At 40.0% G+C, this 15701-nt stretch overlaps 1 protein-coding gene across 1 annotated transcript in view; it reads right to left on the reverse strand.

The window, feature by feature from the left end:
• Positions 1-8841: 8841 nt before the first annotated feature.
• The window catches only part of LOC132401984 (cAMP-specific 3',5'-cyclic phosphodiesterase 4B-like), a 170537-nt gene continuing 163677 nt past the window's right edge, over positions 8842-15701 (reverse strand). Inside the window, exons 3-4 of the mRNA XM_059984383.1 lie at positions 12039-12277; positions 8842-8978 (exon numbers count right to left, since the gene is read on the reverse strand). Coding sequence (XP_059840366.1) covers positions 8894-8978; positions 12039-12277 — 324 coding nt within the window. The 3' untranslated portion in view covers positions 8842-8893. The remainder of the gene's footprint in view (positions 8979-12038; positions 12278-15701) is intronic.

Raw genomic sequence — 15701 nt, forward strand, 5'->3', positions numbered from 1 at the left:
CTAATGAGCTGCACCTCAGTGCACTTCATACAGATGCAGTTATCAGGGAGAGTGAAGGTGTCCAAGTTCCCAGATCTCACACAGAGAAAATACCCTTACCTCCAAAACAGTTCTCAATGGATTTGCATTGCGTTAACAGAAATAAAAAGTTACAAGGAACTTACTCACTTAGAGCCTTTGCCCATGCTTGCCCACACCTGACCACTCCAGCACTGGCCCACTCCCACTGCTCTGCTTACACCTCTCTTCTTCTTATTGCCCTGCATTGAATGCAGTCTACCAAAAAGAGCCCAATGACCATAAGACATAGGAGCAGAATTAAGTCTGCTTCGCCATTCTGATCCTTATTTTCCCCTCTTCTATCCCATTCCCTGGCCTTCTGCCCATAACATTTGATGCTGCGTCAAATCAAGAACCTATCAAGCTCTGCCTGAAATACACTCAACAACCTGGCATTCACAGCTATCTGTGATAACAAATTCCACAAATTCACCACCTCTGGCTAAAGAAATTTCTCCATATCTCCATTTAAATGGATGCCGCTCTCTCCTGAGGCTGGGCTGTGCCCTCTTGTCCTAGACTCCCCCACCAAGGGAAACATCCTTTTTACATCTACTCTGTCTAGTCCTTTGAACATTTGAAAGGTTTCAATGAGGTTCCACCCCCCACCCCATACTTCTAAACTTCTAAGTTCCAGCAAGTACAGACCCAGAGCCAAACATTCCTTGTATAATAACCCTTTCATTCCTGGAATTATCTTTGTGAACTGCCTCTGGACTCTCTCCAATGCCAGCACATCTTTTCTTAGATGACCCTCACCACTACCTTATAAAGGCTCAGCATCACATCCCTGCTCTTGTATTCTAGACCGCTTGAAATGAATGCTAACATTGCAATTGCCTTCCTCTCCACAGACTCAGCTTGCAAGTTAACCTTTAGGATGTGCTGCACAAGGACTCTCAAGTCCCTTTGCCTCTCAGATTTATGGATTTTATCCCTGTTTCGAAGTTAGTTGGCACTTTTATTTCTATTACCAAAGTGCATGACCATACATTTTCCAACATTGTATTTCATTTGCACCTTTCTTGCCCATTCTCCTAATCTGTGTAAGCCCTTCTGCATCCTACCCGCTTCCTGAACACTACCTGCCACTCCACCAATCTTCGTATCAGCTACAAAATTGGCAACAAAGCCATCTATCCCATCATGTAAATCATTGATCTACAGTACAAAAAGCAGTCCCAACACCGAGCCCTGCAGAACACCACTAGTCAGTGGCAGCCAACCAGATAAGGATCCTTTTATTCCCACTCACTGCCTCCTACCAATCAGCCAACACCGAGTCAAAAGCTCCGGAGTTCTTACTAAACCTCACATGACACCACCAAGAAACGCCTTCTCACACTGATTGCAGCCTGCTGTAAAGACCAAAAGCATAGAACTCCTTTTAAACCTCACACTGTGTCACAAATAAACAACCTCTCGCACTAATTGCAGCCCGCTGCCCTCTTTCGCTAATTGCAACAAGTCCTTGATCAACACAGATAAATGTAGTAAAGGTAGACTCAGCGGATTTGTAAAAATTTTCTAACAGATTCAGAAACAAGGTTTTTTTTTGCTACATATGGTGAGTTGATCTGTCGTGAATATTGCTTGTATCACAATAACCAAGTTATTTGTAGCATCAAAACCAAATGAGGGCCAATCTAAACACGAGAGATTCTGCAGATGATGGAAATGCAGAGCAACACACACAAAGTGCTGGAGGAATTCAGCAGGTCAGGCAGCATCTATGGAAGTGAATAAACATTCAATGTTTTGGCTAAGACTCCCCTTCAGGACAGAAAAGGAAGGGAGAAGGTGCCAGAATGAAATGACAGGGAAAGGGGAAGAAGCAGCTAGAAAGTGATCGGTGAAGCCATGTGGGTAGTTTACCGAACACGAGGTGTTGCTTCTCCACCCTGTGTGTGGTCTCATCATAGCAAAAGAGGTGGCCATGGATTGACATGTTGGAACAGGAATGCGGATAGGAATTAAAATGGTTGGCCGCCAGGAGATTCCACTTTTGTGGGATGGAGCAGAGGTGCTCGACAAAGTGGTCCACCAATTTACATTGGGTCTTACCAATGTAAGGAGGTCACACTGGGAGCAGCGGTACAGTAAACTGAATACCTCATATTCCATCTGGGTACCCTCCAACACAATGAAATAAAAAAATTGATCTCTCCTCCTTTTAATACTTTTTTCCTTTCCCCTCCCTTGCCTCTCCTTCTATTCCCCATTATGGCCTCTGAACTCCTCTCCTCACCTGCCCATCACCTCTCCCGATGCCTCCATTTATCTCCTTTCTCCCATGGTACACCTTGCTGTCCCATCAGATTCCTTCTTCCCCAGCCCTTTACCAGTCCCACCCACCTGACTTCACCTATCACATTCTAGCTTGAACTCCTTCCCCTCTCCTCATCTTTTTATCCTGGTGTCCACCCACTCCCTTTCCAACCCCAGTGAAGTGCCTCAGCCTGACACATCAACTGCTTATTCACCTTCACAGATGCTGACTGACTTTGAGCTCCTCCAGCATTCCCTGTGTGCTGCTGAGGACCGATCTAGTCTGGCAGATGCTGAGCTTCATTGCCAAGTGCAACTCCCATTAACTACAGACCAGGCTTGTATAGGAAATGTGGGCTGAAATACGGGAGAGAAATAGTACATCTGTGTAGCTACACCTCATCAATGTCAGTCACGGAAATTTTGAGAGAAAGCTGGTGATTCCACTACTGCGCTTATGCTCGCTTTGTGCATCTGTTGCTAAAAACATCACGTGGTAGCTTGCCCCATGTGTAGAAGCTAATGAGAATTAGTTCATGTACATTAAAATGTTTGTTTCCTTTTAAAAATACTTGGGAAAAGTAAACTACAGAATATCTTCATTCAGATCCTTATCAGACCTACAATTTTTTAAAAACTCTGCAAAGTGGCAAATAATTGGTAGAATATACTACGTTATTCACTCAAGGCCAGTAAGGAAATGTTATCAACTGGTCCCATTCAACTCAGGCTGGAACAAAAATACTATACTTCAGGAAAGAAAATAGAACATTAATTTTCAAGTTGGCAGAAATCAGATGTCTCAATTGTGAATTTCTAGCTTTGAACAACTAAAGGAAATAAAGAATCATTATTTTGGCTTATCTTTTAATTATTAATTTAACATTAGTTATTTAAATATCATTGAAAAATAAAAGTAATTACAATTGCTGCATTAATCTCAAATTAAACTACAGCAGTAGTTTTACTTTAACTACCATGAATAAGACCACAAGACATAGGAGCAAATTAGGCCATTCAGTCCATCAAGTCTGTTCCATTATTCCATTATAGCTGATTTATTACTCCTCTGAATGTCACTTTCTTGCCTTCTCTCAGTAACCTTTGATATCCTGACTAATCAAGAACTTAACAACACCCACTTTAAGTATATTTAATTTCTTGGCCTCCACAGCAGTCAATGATAATGAATTCCACACATTCACCACCATCTAGCTGAAGAAATTCCACCTGAACTCTGTAACAAGTGGATGTCCCTCTATTTTGAGGCCACACCCTCTGTTGCTAGACTTTCCCACTATAGGAAACATCCTCTCTGCATCCACTCTTCCTTGCCTTTTCAATATTCAATGAAGCATCAATGATAACCCCCTGCTCTTTCTTCTAAACTCCACCAAGTACAGGTACAGAGCTATCAAATGCTCCATAGACTTTAACCCTTCCATTCCCAGAATTATTCAACTGAACTTCCCCTGGACCCTCTCCAATGCCAGCACATCTTTTCAAGGGCCTCACTGCTGATCTCAATACTCCAAGTAGAGTCTGACAAATGCCTTATAAAGCTGCTGTTTGCTTTTACATTCTAATCCTCTCGAAATGAATGCTAACATTGCATTTGCCTTCCTTACCACTGACTCACCCAACAAGTCAACCTTTAGGGAATCCTGCACAAGTCCCCCTGCTTCTCTGATTTCTAAATGGGGAGAAAATTCAAAAAAAGTCTACACCTTTATTCGTTCTGCCAGAGTGCATGACCATATAGTTCCCTGCACTATATTCCCAACTAGTAGCAGAAAATGGACAATATTACACATAATGTCATAGACTGAAACTGGATTTTCCTTTCATTGCTATTTTTCTGACAGCTCAGAGGTATAGGATAACTGTGGGTTGATAATCTATGATAAATAGCTTGGCCATTTTACGGATCGGGTGGGATCGGGGGTGGATCATTAAACTGACAAGTGGCTAGAAGTACAAATCACCCTTGCATACTGAATGGAGGAATGGGGGTGTGCTGCGAAATTGGGACAGTCTACATTTGCTTTTCGTAAATGACAGTGAACACTAAATAAACAACATTACACTGGAAAAAGTGATATTTCACTCAGGAAAAGCTCAAAAGACAGATGCTACATTGACAGCAGCCAGATAAAAAAACGATGAGAAGGAAAGTGGTTTGTAAAAATGGAAGGACAAACTAAGTGATTGAGAAAGTAACAATTACTTTGCAATGGGAAATGGAAACACCTGGTGATGGCTAACATTATAGAGTGAAGAAGCTGATGAGCTCAAAGTTCAAAGTATGAATACCATATAACAACCTTGCGATTCCTCTTGTGCGGGGTGTAGCAGGCCCTATCCTTATCCTGGTTCGTAAGAAAGGATTCAAAAGCAGAAGCATCGCCAGAAGCCCAGGCAATTATGGTAGAGGAGAAGGCATGATTAAAGGGAAAAAAAGACATTTCAAAAGGACACCTGGAAAAGGCTTGTTCTGACTTGCAGCATCCAATATTACCACTAGAGGTAGCAAATACATTGATTTTCCACTCCTTAAAATGAACATATAGTTCAACCAAAGATATTTGAGTTCTGAATTCAGATGCTAACAGCCACTTCATATTTTTGCATTCTTATTGTACATTTTCAGTATTTGCTCTTCATTGTATACTCATGAGCACATTCTGTTATTTATAAATTTAAGCATGATTACTCAACTTTTAAAAAGTACTTAGCTTCACAAAGATTCTAACCCTTCATTCACAACCAAAGTGGTTGTTATAGCTTCAATTAGCAGGATTTTATCTCAGTACGTGTCCACAAATAAAAATTATCCTACAATTTATAGGTGTTGATTACAAAAGAAATGACACTATAATGTCTGTTTTAAAAAGGCAGTTAACATTATTCCATCTAAAAGCTTTAGTCACATCTATTGGAATTCAAGGTTGATAATCTGTTTCTGCTATGGAGGATCTGTCAGGTGAGGAGAGATTGAACTGGTAGGCCTCAGAGAAATGAAATTTAAAGAACAGTGACTTCATTGAAATACACTAAATTCGTAGAAGACTGGGCAAAGTAATTAAGTTGAAGATGTGCTCCTTGGCAGAGTAGTTGAGAACTAGGGGTCCGAATATCAAAGTGTTAGATCATTGAAGACTGAAATGACGAGAAATTCTTTCAAATGATATTGAACCTTTGGATTTCTCTACCTAAAGAAGCCCAGTCACTGGTTTCATCCAAAACCAAGATCAATTGATTGTTCAATTTAAAAGGAATCAAGGGAATAACTCAAGTAAATGTGCCACGGTTGAATAATGAAACAACTCATGGAGCTGAGTAGTACATACCTGGTTACATATGTTATAGAGTCATTAAGAAAACTGTACAGCACAGAACCAGGACCTTCAGCCCATCTAGTCCATGCTGAATAGTTAAACTGCCTACTTCCATCGACCTCCACCTGGATCACAGCCCTTCATACCGCAACCATCCATGTACCTAGCCAGACTTTTCTTGAATGTTGAAATCGAGCTCACATGCACCACTTGTGCTGGCAGCTCATTCCACACTCTCATGACCCACTGAGTGAAGAAGTTTCCCCCCTGTATTTCTGTTAAACTTTTCACCTTTCACCTTTAACCCATGACATCTGGTTGTAGTCCCACCCAACCTCAGTTGAAAAAGCCTGCTTGCATTTACACCCTTTCTATACCCCTCATAAGTGTGTATATCTATATCAAATCTCCTCTCATTTTCTACATTCCAAAGAATAAAGTCGTAACTACTCAATTTTTCCTTAACTCATGTTCTCCAGACCTCGCAATATTCCTGTAAATTTTCTCTCTATTCTTTCAATCCTGTCGATAACTTTTCTGTCGGAAGGGCACCAAACCTGCACACAATACTCCAATTAGTCCTCACTAATGTCTTATACAAATTCAATATAACATACCATCTCCTATATTCAGCACTTTGATTTATGAAGGCCATTGTGCCAAAGGGATTCTTTATGACCCTATTTATATGTAACACCATTTTCAATAAAGTCTGGACCTGTATTCCCAGTTCCCTTTGTTCTACCGCACTCCTCATTGCCCTACCGTTCACTGCACAAGACCTTCCCTGCTTGGTCCTATGAAAATGCAACACCTCGTACGTGTCTGCATTAAATTTCATCTGCCATTTTCAACCACTTTTTCCAGCTGGTCCAGATTCCTGCTGCAAGTTATGATAGTCCTCCTCACTGTCCCAAATCTTGGTGACAGCCGCAGATTTGCTGATCCAGTTAACAACATTATCATCTATATCAAAAACCACGGACCCTGTGGCGATCCACTAGTCAAAGGCCTCCAGTCAGAGAAGCAGCCATCTACCATCAGCTTCTCCCACAAAGCAAATGTCTAATCCCCTTTACTACTTCAATTTGAATCCCGAGTGACTGAACCTTCTTGACCAACATCCTACGTGGGACCTCATCCTATGCCTTGTCAAGTCCACATAGCCCACATCCATTGCCTTGCCTTCATCCACTTTCTTGGTAGCTTTCCCAAATAAACTAAGGTTAGCTAGACATGACCAAACACACATGAAGACATGCTGACAATCCTTAATCAGCCTATGTCTATTCAAATACTTATTTATCCGGTCCCTTAGAATGCCTTCCATTAACTTTCCTGCTACCGATGTCAGGGTCACCAGTCAATAGTTTCCTGGTTTATTTTTAGAGCCTTTCTTAAACAGTGAAACAATATTAGCTATCCTCTAATCCTCTGGTATTTTACCAGTCCCTAAGGATGATTTAAATATCTCTGCTGGGGCCCTGGCAATTTCTGTACTTGCCTCCTGCAGGATCCAAGGGAACACCTTGTCAAGTCCTGGGAATTTATTCACCCCGAGTTGCCTCAGGACAGCAAACACATGTAAATTGTATCAGGTCAATGAAGCTGATGCCGCTGCACCTCACTTCTGAATAAATACAGAAGAAAATGAATGATACACAAACTCCATGAAAGATGCCCAAGGGAGAAGCTGAACAAGTGTAGATGCTTTAGTAGACTTGGCAGTCATTAAGTCTAACTAATCAGAATGACAATTAATTAAGCCAATAACACACTTAATAGTGTGCCACAGAGTCAGAAACTTATAACAAGAGAAACTATTTGGTGCCAGCTAAAATCAGGCAAGTAGCTGAGCAAGTTATGAATCAAATTGTAACAAGCCCTGATCAAACCCTACATTAGGTCAGGACCTTCAAGTTGAAAAAGAGTGCATGGACGTAGAGTAATGATAACTGCCAAATCCTGTGCAATATTGATTTGTCATAATATTTAAGCTTATAGAGCCATGTTGTTGTTGAGTACCATTGAGTCATTGAACCATTAAATCAGGGTGACCTATGGATAGGGTCCATAGCTTTTCCACGCAGATATTGCTATTGTCGAGGTTGGGACCCAGCCGGATTCAAATTCAGGACCATCTGCCTCAAAGTCCAGTGTTGATGCCACTACACCACCAGCCAGTTCTATAGTGCCAGGTGTACTCATGTTAGTTTGTTTGATTTTGGTTAGTTTTGTTCTTGCCATATATGAGGGGTAATTGATAAGTTCGTGCCCTAAGGTAGGAGTCAATTTTAGAAAACCTAGCGCATTTATTTTTCAACATAGTCCCCCCCTACATTTACACACTTAGTCCAGCGGTCATGAAGCATACGGATCTTGGACCTCCAGAAAGAGTCCATAGCGTGGGTGATTGATAAGTTCATGGCCTAGGGTAGAAAGAGGTGAGTTATACAACTCTCGTTCCATGCACATGCAGTTCAACTCTTTGAGTGATTATGCAGAAAGTTTGAAGTTATTAACCCATCTCCTTCTTCCTTAGGCTACGAACTTATCAATCATGTCTGATGAGTTATTAATTTCAAACTTTCTGCAATATCACTCAAAGAGTGGAACTGTATGTTCATGTAACGAGAGCTGTATAACTCATCTTCGACTTTAGGCCATGAACTTATTAATCAACCCTGCTATGGACACTTTCTGGAGGTCCAAGATCTGTATGCTCCATTATCGCTGGACTAAGTGCATAAATGTAGGAGGGGACTAAGTTGAAAAATAAATGTGCTAGGTTTTCTAAAATCGACTCCTTCTACCTTAGGCCACAAACTTATCAATCACCTCTTGTATGCTATGCCAGTAAATGCTGCAAGCATGGTTTAAAATTGCAAAAAATTAATTGAAGCTTAATAAAGAAAAAAAAATCCAAATCAGCTCTTGGACTGCTTTGGCCAAAATTATCAAATGCATATAATTGCTGCATGGTAAGGAAAAACTGATTCGTGTTCATGAAAACAAAGATCATAATGTGACCCAGCTTAGAAAGAAAGACAAGAAACAAAAACTATCACATGACTAAGGATCATTAACTACGGGTCTTTGTGTCTCAGTGTGGTACAGGAACTTGGCAACAGCTGCCCCGTAAAATCCTTCGTGGAGGATATCAAGTTCATTGTGCCTTGAGTGAATAATCTAGGCTGTTGGGTAAGTGATAAATGAAATGTAAACAGTTAAAATACACATCCCAGAGAAAGGATTTCCAGGGCTGCAGCTCGAGTCTGGTTTAATATGCATTTCTTCCTGAATATTAGATACCTGGGAAGGTAGAAATAATTAATTTAGTTACTGACATGGTGGTTTACCTTTAAGTAAGGTATGCAAATACAGAAATTTGTGTAAAAACACAGGAAAACCATTTGTCTACTACTGTAAGAGGAGTGAAATAATAATACATCTCAACATGCTGTAGTAAGCATCTCCTGATGTAGCTGAATGATTTCTAACCAGAATCATCATATCCTTCACCTAACCCTCACATTTAGCATTCTTGCAAATCCCACACCTATATTTCTCACACACATTTCAACTGCATCATCCAAATACATTCTATGACATTGACACCTTTCTTTCTTTCAGGAGAGGATGGCATGCAACTGGCAGCTGGAGGTTCCTATAGGGATTTAGTTGTAGATCGAACTTGCCCAAATAGACCAAATCAAACTCGGTTGCTTTAACGTTGTCTTTGCTTACGTAACAACCAGCAGCACAACTCATGCTTCATTCTGCTCAAATCTCACACTTCCTCTTCTGCTTTTCAATCTGTAGATGGTGTATGTATGTACCCTTCATTTCCCTGCTGCCTGAGAAAGGTTACAAAGCACACTGGTGACACTACATTCAGAGGAGGCTAATGAGAGCTGAACTATGCACATTCAATACTCATGGTCTTCTACGGATGTGCAGTTGAGAGTATCCTACAAGCAGTACTGTGGCAGAGAGAAGGGCTTACAACAGCTGGTTAAAACTGCCCAACACATCACTAGCTCCAGGCTATCAGCCATCTAGGACATATAAAGAAAAGTGCTAGAAAAAGACAAGCAATATCATGAAGCATCCCCACACACCCTGCCTATGGACTGCTTGTCCCAGTCCCATCAGGAAAGAGGCTTCAAAGCATCCACGTTAGGACCACTCAACTCAAAGTTTCTTCCCCCAAGCTGTCAGGCTGATCAGCACCTCCATTAACACATCCCACCACCATTAACTAGCATCACTTTATGAATATACAATCAGTCTATTTACATACTGTAAACTAATTTTATGTACATACGGCAACAGACAATTACTTGTACGTTATGTTATATAAGATTTTTAATAGTTTATTGCATCTTTTTTCCTTTTTGTGTTCATTATGCTTAGTAACTTTTTAAAGCTGCATCAGATCCAAAGTAACAGTAATTTCATTCTCTTTTACACTCATGTACAGAAGGATGGTAATCTTGATCTTGAGTCCTCTTTGCAAATTTGCATCTTGCTTTTATCTAAAACCAAGTACAGGCAAAACAGCCATTCTGGGTACTGAAATTCCCCCTTACAAAATCCATAAATCACTACCCAAAAACTAATTCGTACAGGATTTATTTGAAGTAATTAAACACTTTTTTCCAACTTGCATTTCTTAACACATGCGCAGATGATGCAGTTTTGAATCATGGAAAATCACAAAGTACACCTTTTTGTCAGAATGCAACCTACCTGTAATGCAAGGGATTGCCTGTGCCTCATTTTGGCACGACAATAAACAACAGCCAGAAGCTAGGATAGGGTACAAGGGGAGCAGAGTGCCCGGATTCCTGGAGGGTAATGTTTCACATGAATTCTGAAACAGAGGAGCAGGGTGAGCACATTGATGCTGCTGGCCACAATAAGTGTCATTATGAAGAAAGCACGACAGTGCCTCTACTTCCTTAGAAGTTTGCAAAGTTTCGGCATGACATATAAAATTTTGACAAACTTCTTTTGGTTTGTGGTGGAGAGTATATTGACTGGTTGTTTCACAGAACGGGATGGAAACACCAATGCCCTTGAACAGAAAAGCCTACAAAGATTAGTGGATACAGCGCAGTCCATCACAGGTAAACCCCTTCCCACTATTGAGCACATCTACACAGAGCACTATCGCAGGAAAGTGGCATCCATCATCAGGGACCATAATAAATCAGACCATGCTCTCTTCTCGCAGCTGCCACCATAAGGTAGAAGTTACAACAGCCTCAAGACCCACACGACCAGGTTCAGGAACAGGTATTACCTCTTAAGCAGCAGGGATAACTTCACTCAACTTCACTTATCCGTCACTGAACTGTTCCCACAACCTACAGACTCACTTACAAGGACTCCATCTCATGTTCTTGATATTTATTGTTTATTTACTTATTTATTATTCTTATTTCCCTCTTTTGTGTTTGCACAGTTTGTTGTCTTTTGCACACTGGTTGTTTGTCCTTCCTGTTAGGTTCAGGCCTGCATTGACTTGTTGTGTTTCCTGGATATACAGGTGGCCCCCGGTTTTCGAACATTCGCTTTACGAAAGCTCGCTGTTACGAAAGATCTATATTAGTACCTGTTTTCGCTAACCAAAGAGGATTTTCACTTTTATGAAAAAAGATACCCGCTTTATACATGTGTTTACCCTGAGAAAGACTACAATGATCATGAAGCCTTGTGCCGGTAGTTGTGTGCGCAAGCATGTACGTGCTGATTTTTTTTCTCCAAATCGATTTTGGCTCGCTGTCTTCCCGATTTTGATAAGTGAAACTACACTGTACATACATTATTTCTATAGGCTTTATATAGGCTGTATATTTAACATATCATTCCTGCTTTTACTATATATTAGCATCATTTTATGTGCTATTTGGTATGAATTGGTAGGTTATTTTTTGGGTCTGGGAACACTCAAAAATTTCCCCATATAAATTAATGGTAATTGCTTCTTCACTTTACGACATTTCGGCTTACAAACGGTTTCATAGGAATGCTTTACCATCGGATAGCGGGGGAAACCATTACTGTGTATGCCTGCAAGAAAACGAATCTCAGGGACGTACTGTATATGGTGATATATATGTACTTTGATAATAAATTTACTTTGAATTTTGGCAGATAAGAATAATTGCACGTTCCCCCTTGACAATTTCTTTACTGTAACCTCATCTTTCCCCCCCCCCACCATCTCTCTGGGCCTAATAGGCTATTCCACCTTCCTACATTCCCATCTTGCCTTCACTTATCCGATAATCAATCAGAAACATTTATCCATCATAAGCATGTCACAGTTAAATTCCATACTGTAAGTTCAGGTTATAGCCTTACCAATCTTGGTCCACAGGTGTAATAGCTATCCGCGGAGGTGTTTGCAATGGTAAAGTGGTCGGCCTTGGTATGCTGTCTCTTTCTGGAGTCTTCGCTCTTTCCCCCTGCCTCCAAGCCAATGGTGGCAATTGAAGATTACCAGAGAATCTTCTTCTCCCTCTTCGTAAATCTACTCCAAGCGTGGTTCCAGAAGAAGTATAAGATTTGCTAAGACCATGTTCTGGGAATTCGTTACCATTCTAAAGAGAAGATAAATATTTGAAACTTTTAGGAATAAAAGGAGTCCACTATATGCAAGGGATTTAAGTTTCACTTTAGAATGAATCTTTGCTTTAATCTCTCATCAAACAGCAGTACATCATGGTTTCGTTTTTTGTAATTCTGTGTCAATTTGCTAGTGCATGACAATAAACATGCATGGCAAATTCAGAAAGCTGTGCCAATTCCCTTCACATTTATACAATGAAGCATTTCACATGGCATGATATTCAACTGGTTTCATGATTCAGTATTAAAAATAATACAATCAAGACATTTGTTCAAGAAATTATATTACTTTCTATTGATTTATTGTAATTACTAGTTGCTCTGGTTAAAGTTCTTAAAACTACTGAAATAGTATTCATAGCCTTGATCAAAACTTGTATACATTGTTGAACTAAAACAAAACTCTACTCAAAGAATCTGGATTATCACTCAACACATGATAATAGTGACCAAAATGTGCCGCACTGAGTTAACTGTTCTTAACCACAAAGTGCTGGAGGTACAAAAAAAAAGCTGTGGGCATCCCCACACAAGAACATTTAAAAACCAAAACCCTTAGGAAAAAAAGGAAGAAATCTGGTCAAGAATCAGCACCTAGCCTTTCAAAATATGAAAACTGAACAAAATGATTTCAGTATCTACAAGAGTATTTAACACTTTATTTTTCCTGGAATCAACATAATTTTTGAAATAATGATATTAAGCCATAATTTGCAGACAAAATAGAACAGTTTCCACCTAACTCTGCAACTAAAACATATAAATAAGAAAGAGTTGTGCGAATTCTTTTAACTTCACTAGTGCTATCAGGTTGTAGAAGGGGCAACACCTGGTACTGCCAAGAACTGTACTACTATAAAATTGTCTTTATCACAATTCCTCCATTTCCTCATTGAATCCCATGTCATAAGTGGAAGTGGGTTCCTAGGAGATGTTGTTTTACTCAACAGTTATGATAATACAACACCTGCTACCTCACAGCAGCGGGCCATTTAAGAGATTGCCTTGTCAGTTTCCAAAACAAATTTCTAAGTGGCCAGCAGCTTTCGGAGAGGAAAAGGGACAGGGAAGAATGGAAGTAAGCTCTAGCTTCCCGAGTCTCTATTTATCACCTTCCAGCATGCAAATTGAGTGGAGACAAGCATTTTTGAACATGTTAAATTAAATGAGACAGTTAAAATTTCAGATATACAACTCTGAAATAGAGGAAATTCTGAATGCATTCAGCGGGCTAACCAGCCTGCCTCAAATATATAGGATTGCTAGAGGACGCAAAGGGTTGTAGCCTCCACCAGCTCCATGACAACACAATACACCCTGCCAAAAAGAACATCTTTGAGAGGTGGTGCATCCATTTTACTGCTGCAAAACAACAAACTTCATAACATACACTGGTGATAATAAAACTGATTCTGATAACTGTATATACATGTTCCCTGCTGCCGTAAATACCACTCAACCTTTCAGTATAAAGCAGGCTCTAAGAGAATCTTGCCTTGGGTAATCTGAGCAGCAGCTACACCTACATTCGTATTGCTCCAAAGTGCCATTATGTTTCCTATATAACACAAAGATAAAGATTGCTGTGTCATCAGCTTAAAATGCAGCAAGAAGGCTGATGAATAAACAGCAGATATCACAGCAATTTGGCCAGAGCTGTGGAAGGAGAAAATTGGAGTTCAGGGCCCACACATGGGCGGTCAAACAAATTAGCAATGTTAGGCTCAGAAAAGTTAGAAATAGCTTGGAATTTTCAAGTCCATAAATTGGTGATAATTTATCTAGCCACTTTTTCTGCACTACATAAGCACATTGATATGTAATTGACGTATTACCTCCTACGTTATTGATATTGAACTGAGTCACAAACCTAGCTTCAGTCCAACTTTACGTGAAACAACTATAAATTATCTAACCATGGAACTGCACTAGCACGAACTATGACACATGGAAGCATCAATTTTTTTTAAAATTATAATTCAATGCACGACATTTAAATCTTCCCACAATGATGACACAGGAATGACTGCAACCAATACCACCAAACAGGTTGTCTAATTATTCAACAAGCAACTTACACAAAAATAGAGAAAAGATATGAAAAGAAGAGTTCATAAGCAAGTACTAATTATCAATGAAGAATTTGTAAAGGTCCACCGAGTCTATGCTGGCTCACAGGAACAAAAAATAAACCAGGAAAGACTAATGTCTGTAAAAACTATTCACTTTACCTGCTTCAGCAAATACAATGGATTCCAGTTAATTGGGCCATTGGTTAATTGGGGTCACAGCTTATTTGGGACAACTCTTTAAAAAACAAAAACAAATTGAGAAAATAGCAAGGTTTCTCTTTGTTTATCTGGGACAATAGTCCACTGAATTGGGCTAATTAATTGAAGCTGTTGCTGAACACTTTCTAGCATCAGTCACATACACATAGTGTAGTCATTAGACACTGCAGCATGCATAGAACAAATAGTTTTTAAAATAGCATGTGTACATTCAAAAAGCAGTGATTTTTGTCACTAATTGTCTGCGAGAGGTAAGCAGTAAGACAATTTAGAACTGTATTACTCACTGCAGTTTTGAGCATTCAAACTCGGAAATGACAGAAACAGGCAGAAGTAAAAATGAAAGTATTTCACTTCTTCAACAAGTTCGGGACTACGAAGAATTTGAAGGTATTGACAAGCATCTTGATTGTTAACTTTGACCCCACCCAGACCCTCAGCTCAAAGCCGTGGCTCCAAGTAGCTGACTGCACATGACAGCTTCCAGACTCTCATACGCCATCTTGACAGGTAGGTGAAACCGTGTGAGGGGAGCTGGCAGGTCTCATACCCTGGCGAGATGGAGGCACATCTGTTCTAGCAAGCAAAGTCAACTCCAGAAGACCAGGCAGATGAGATCTATAGTGTGATCCAACGGCAGTTCTGCAATACTACATACAGAGTGAAGTCCATTAAGAGGCACAGAAGTAGTCATGATCAGGGAAGTAGTCAACCAGGGTAGACCCCAGTTGTGCTGACTACTCATCCTAACTGACCAAGACATCTGAGGTCAAAAGAGTAGAACTGCCCCTGTGCCATCTTTTCCACTTTAAAAAACTTACCCACACAGGTTTCCTGTCTTCACCGGATATGACAGATAACCACTAGTAACATCAGTAGTGTTCTAATTTGTTTGTCCATTTAAATACATAATTTGTTACCGAGTTAAGTATAAGTTTGTCTTTTTTTAAAAAAAATATATTCCTTTTTACGCCCTACCATGTAGTCAGGAATTAGTTTTGTAAAATCACACCAAGGGATTTGGTAAAGTTTTCGTACAAGTTTATGAACTGACTTACTGTGGATGATAAACTATTTCATCCAATGAACTAAGAAACAAGATGGC

The sequence above is a fragment of the Hypanus sabinus genome, chromosome 11, assembly GCF_030144855.1.
Source record: "Hypanus sabinus isolate sHypSab1 chromosome 11, sHypSab1.hap1, whole genome shotgun sequence".
NCBI classification, from domain to species: domain Eukaryota; kingdom Metazoa; phylum Chordata; class Chondrichthyes; order Myliobatiformes; family Dasyatidae; genus Hypanus; species Hypanus sabinus.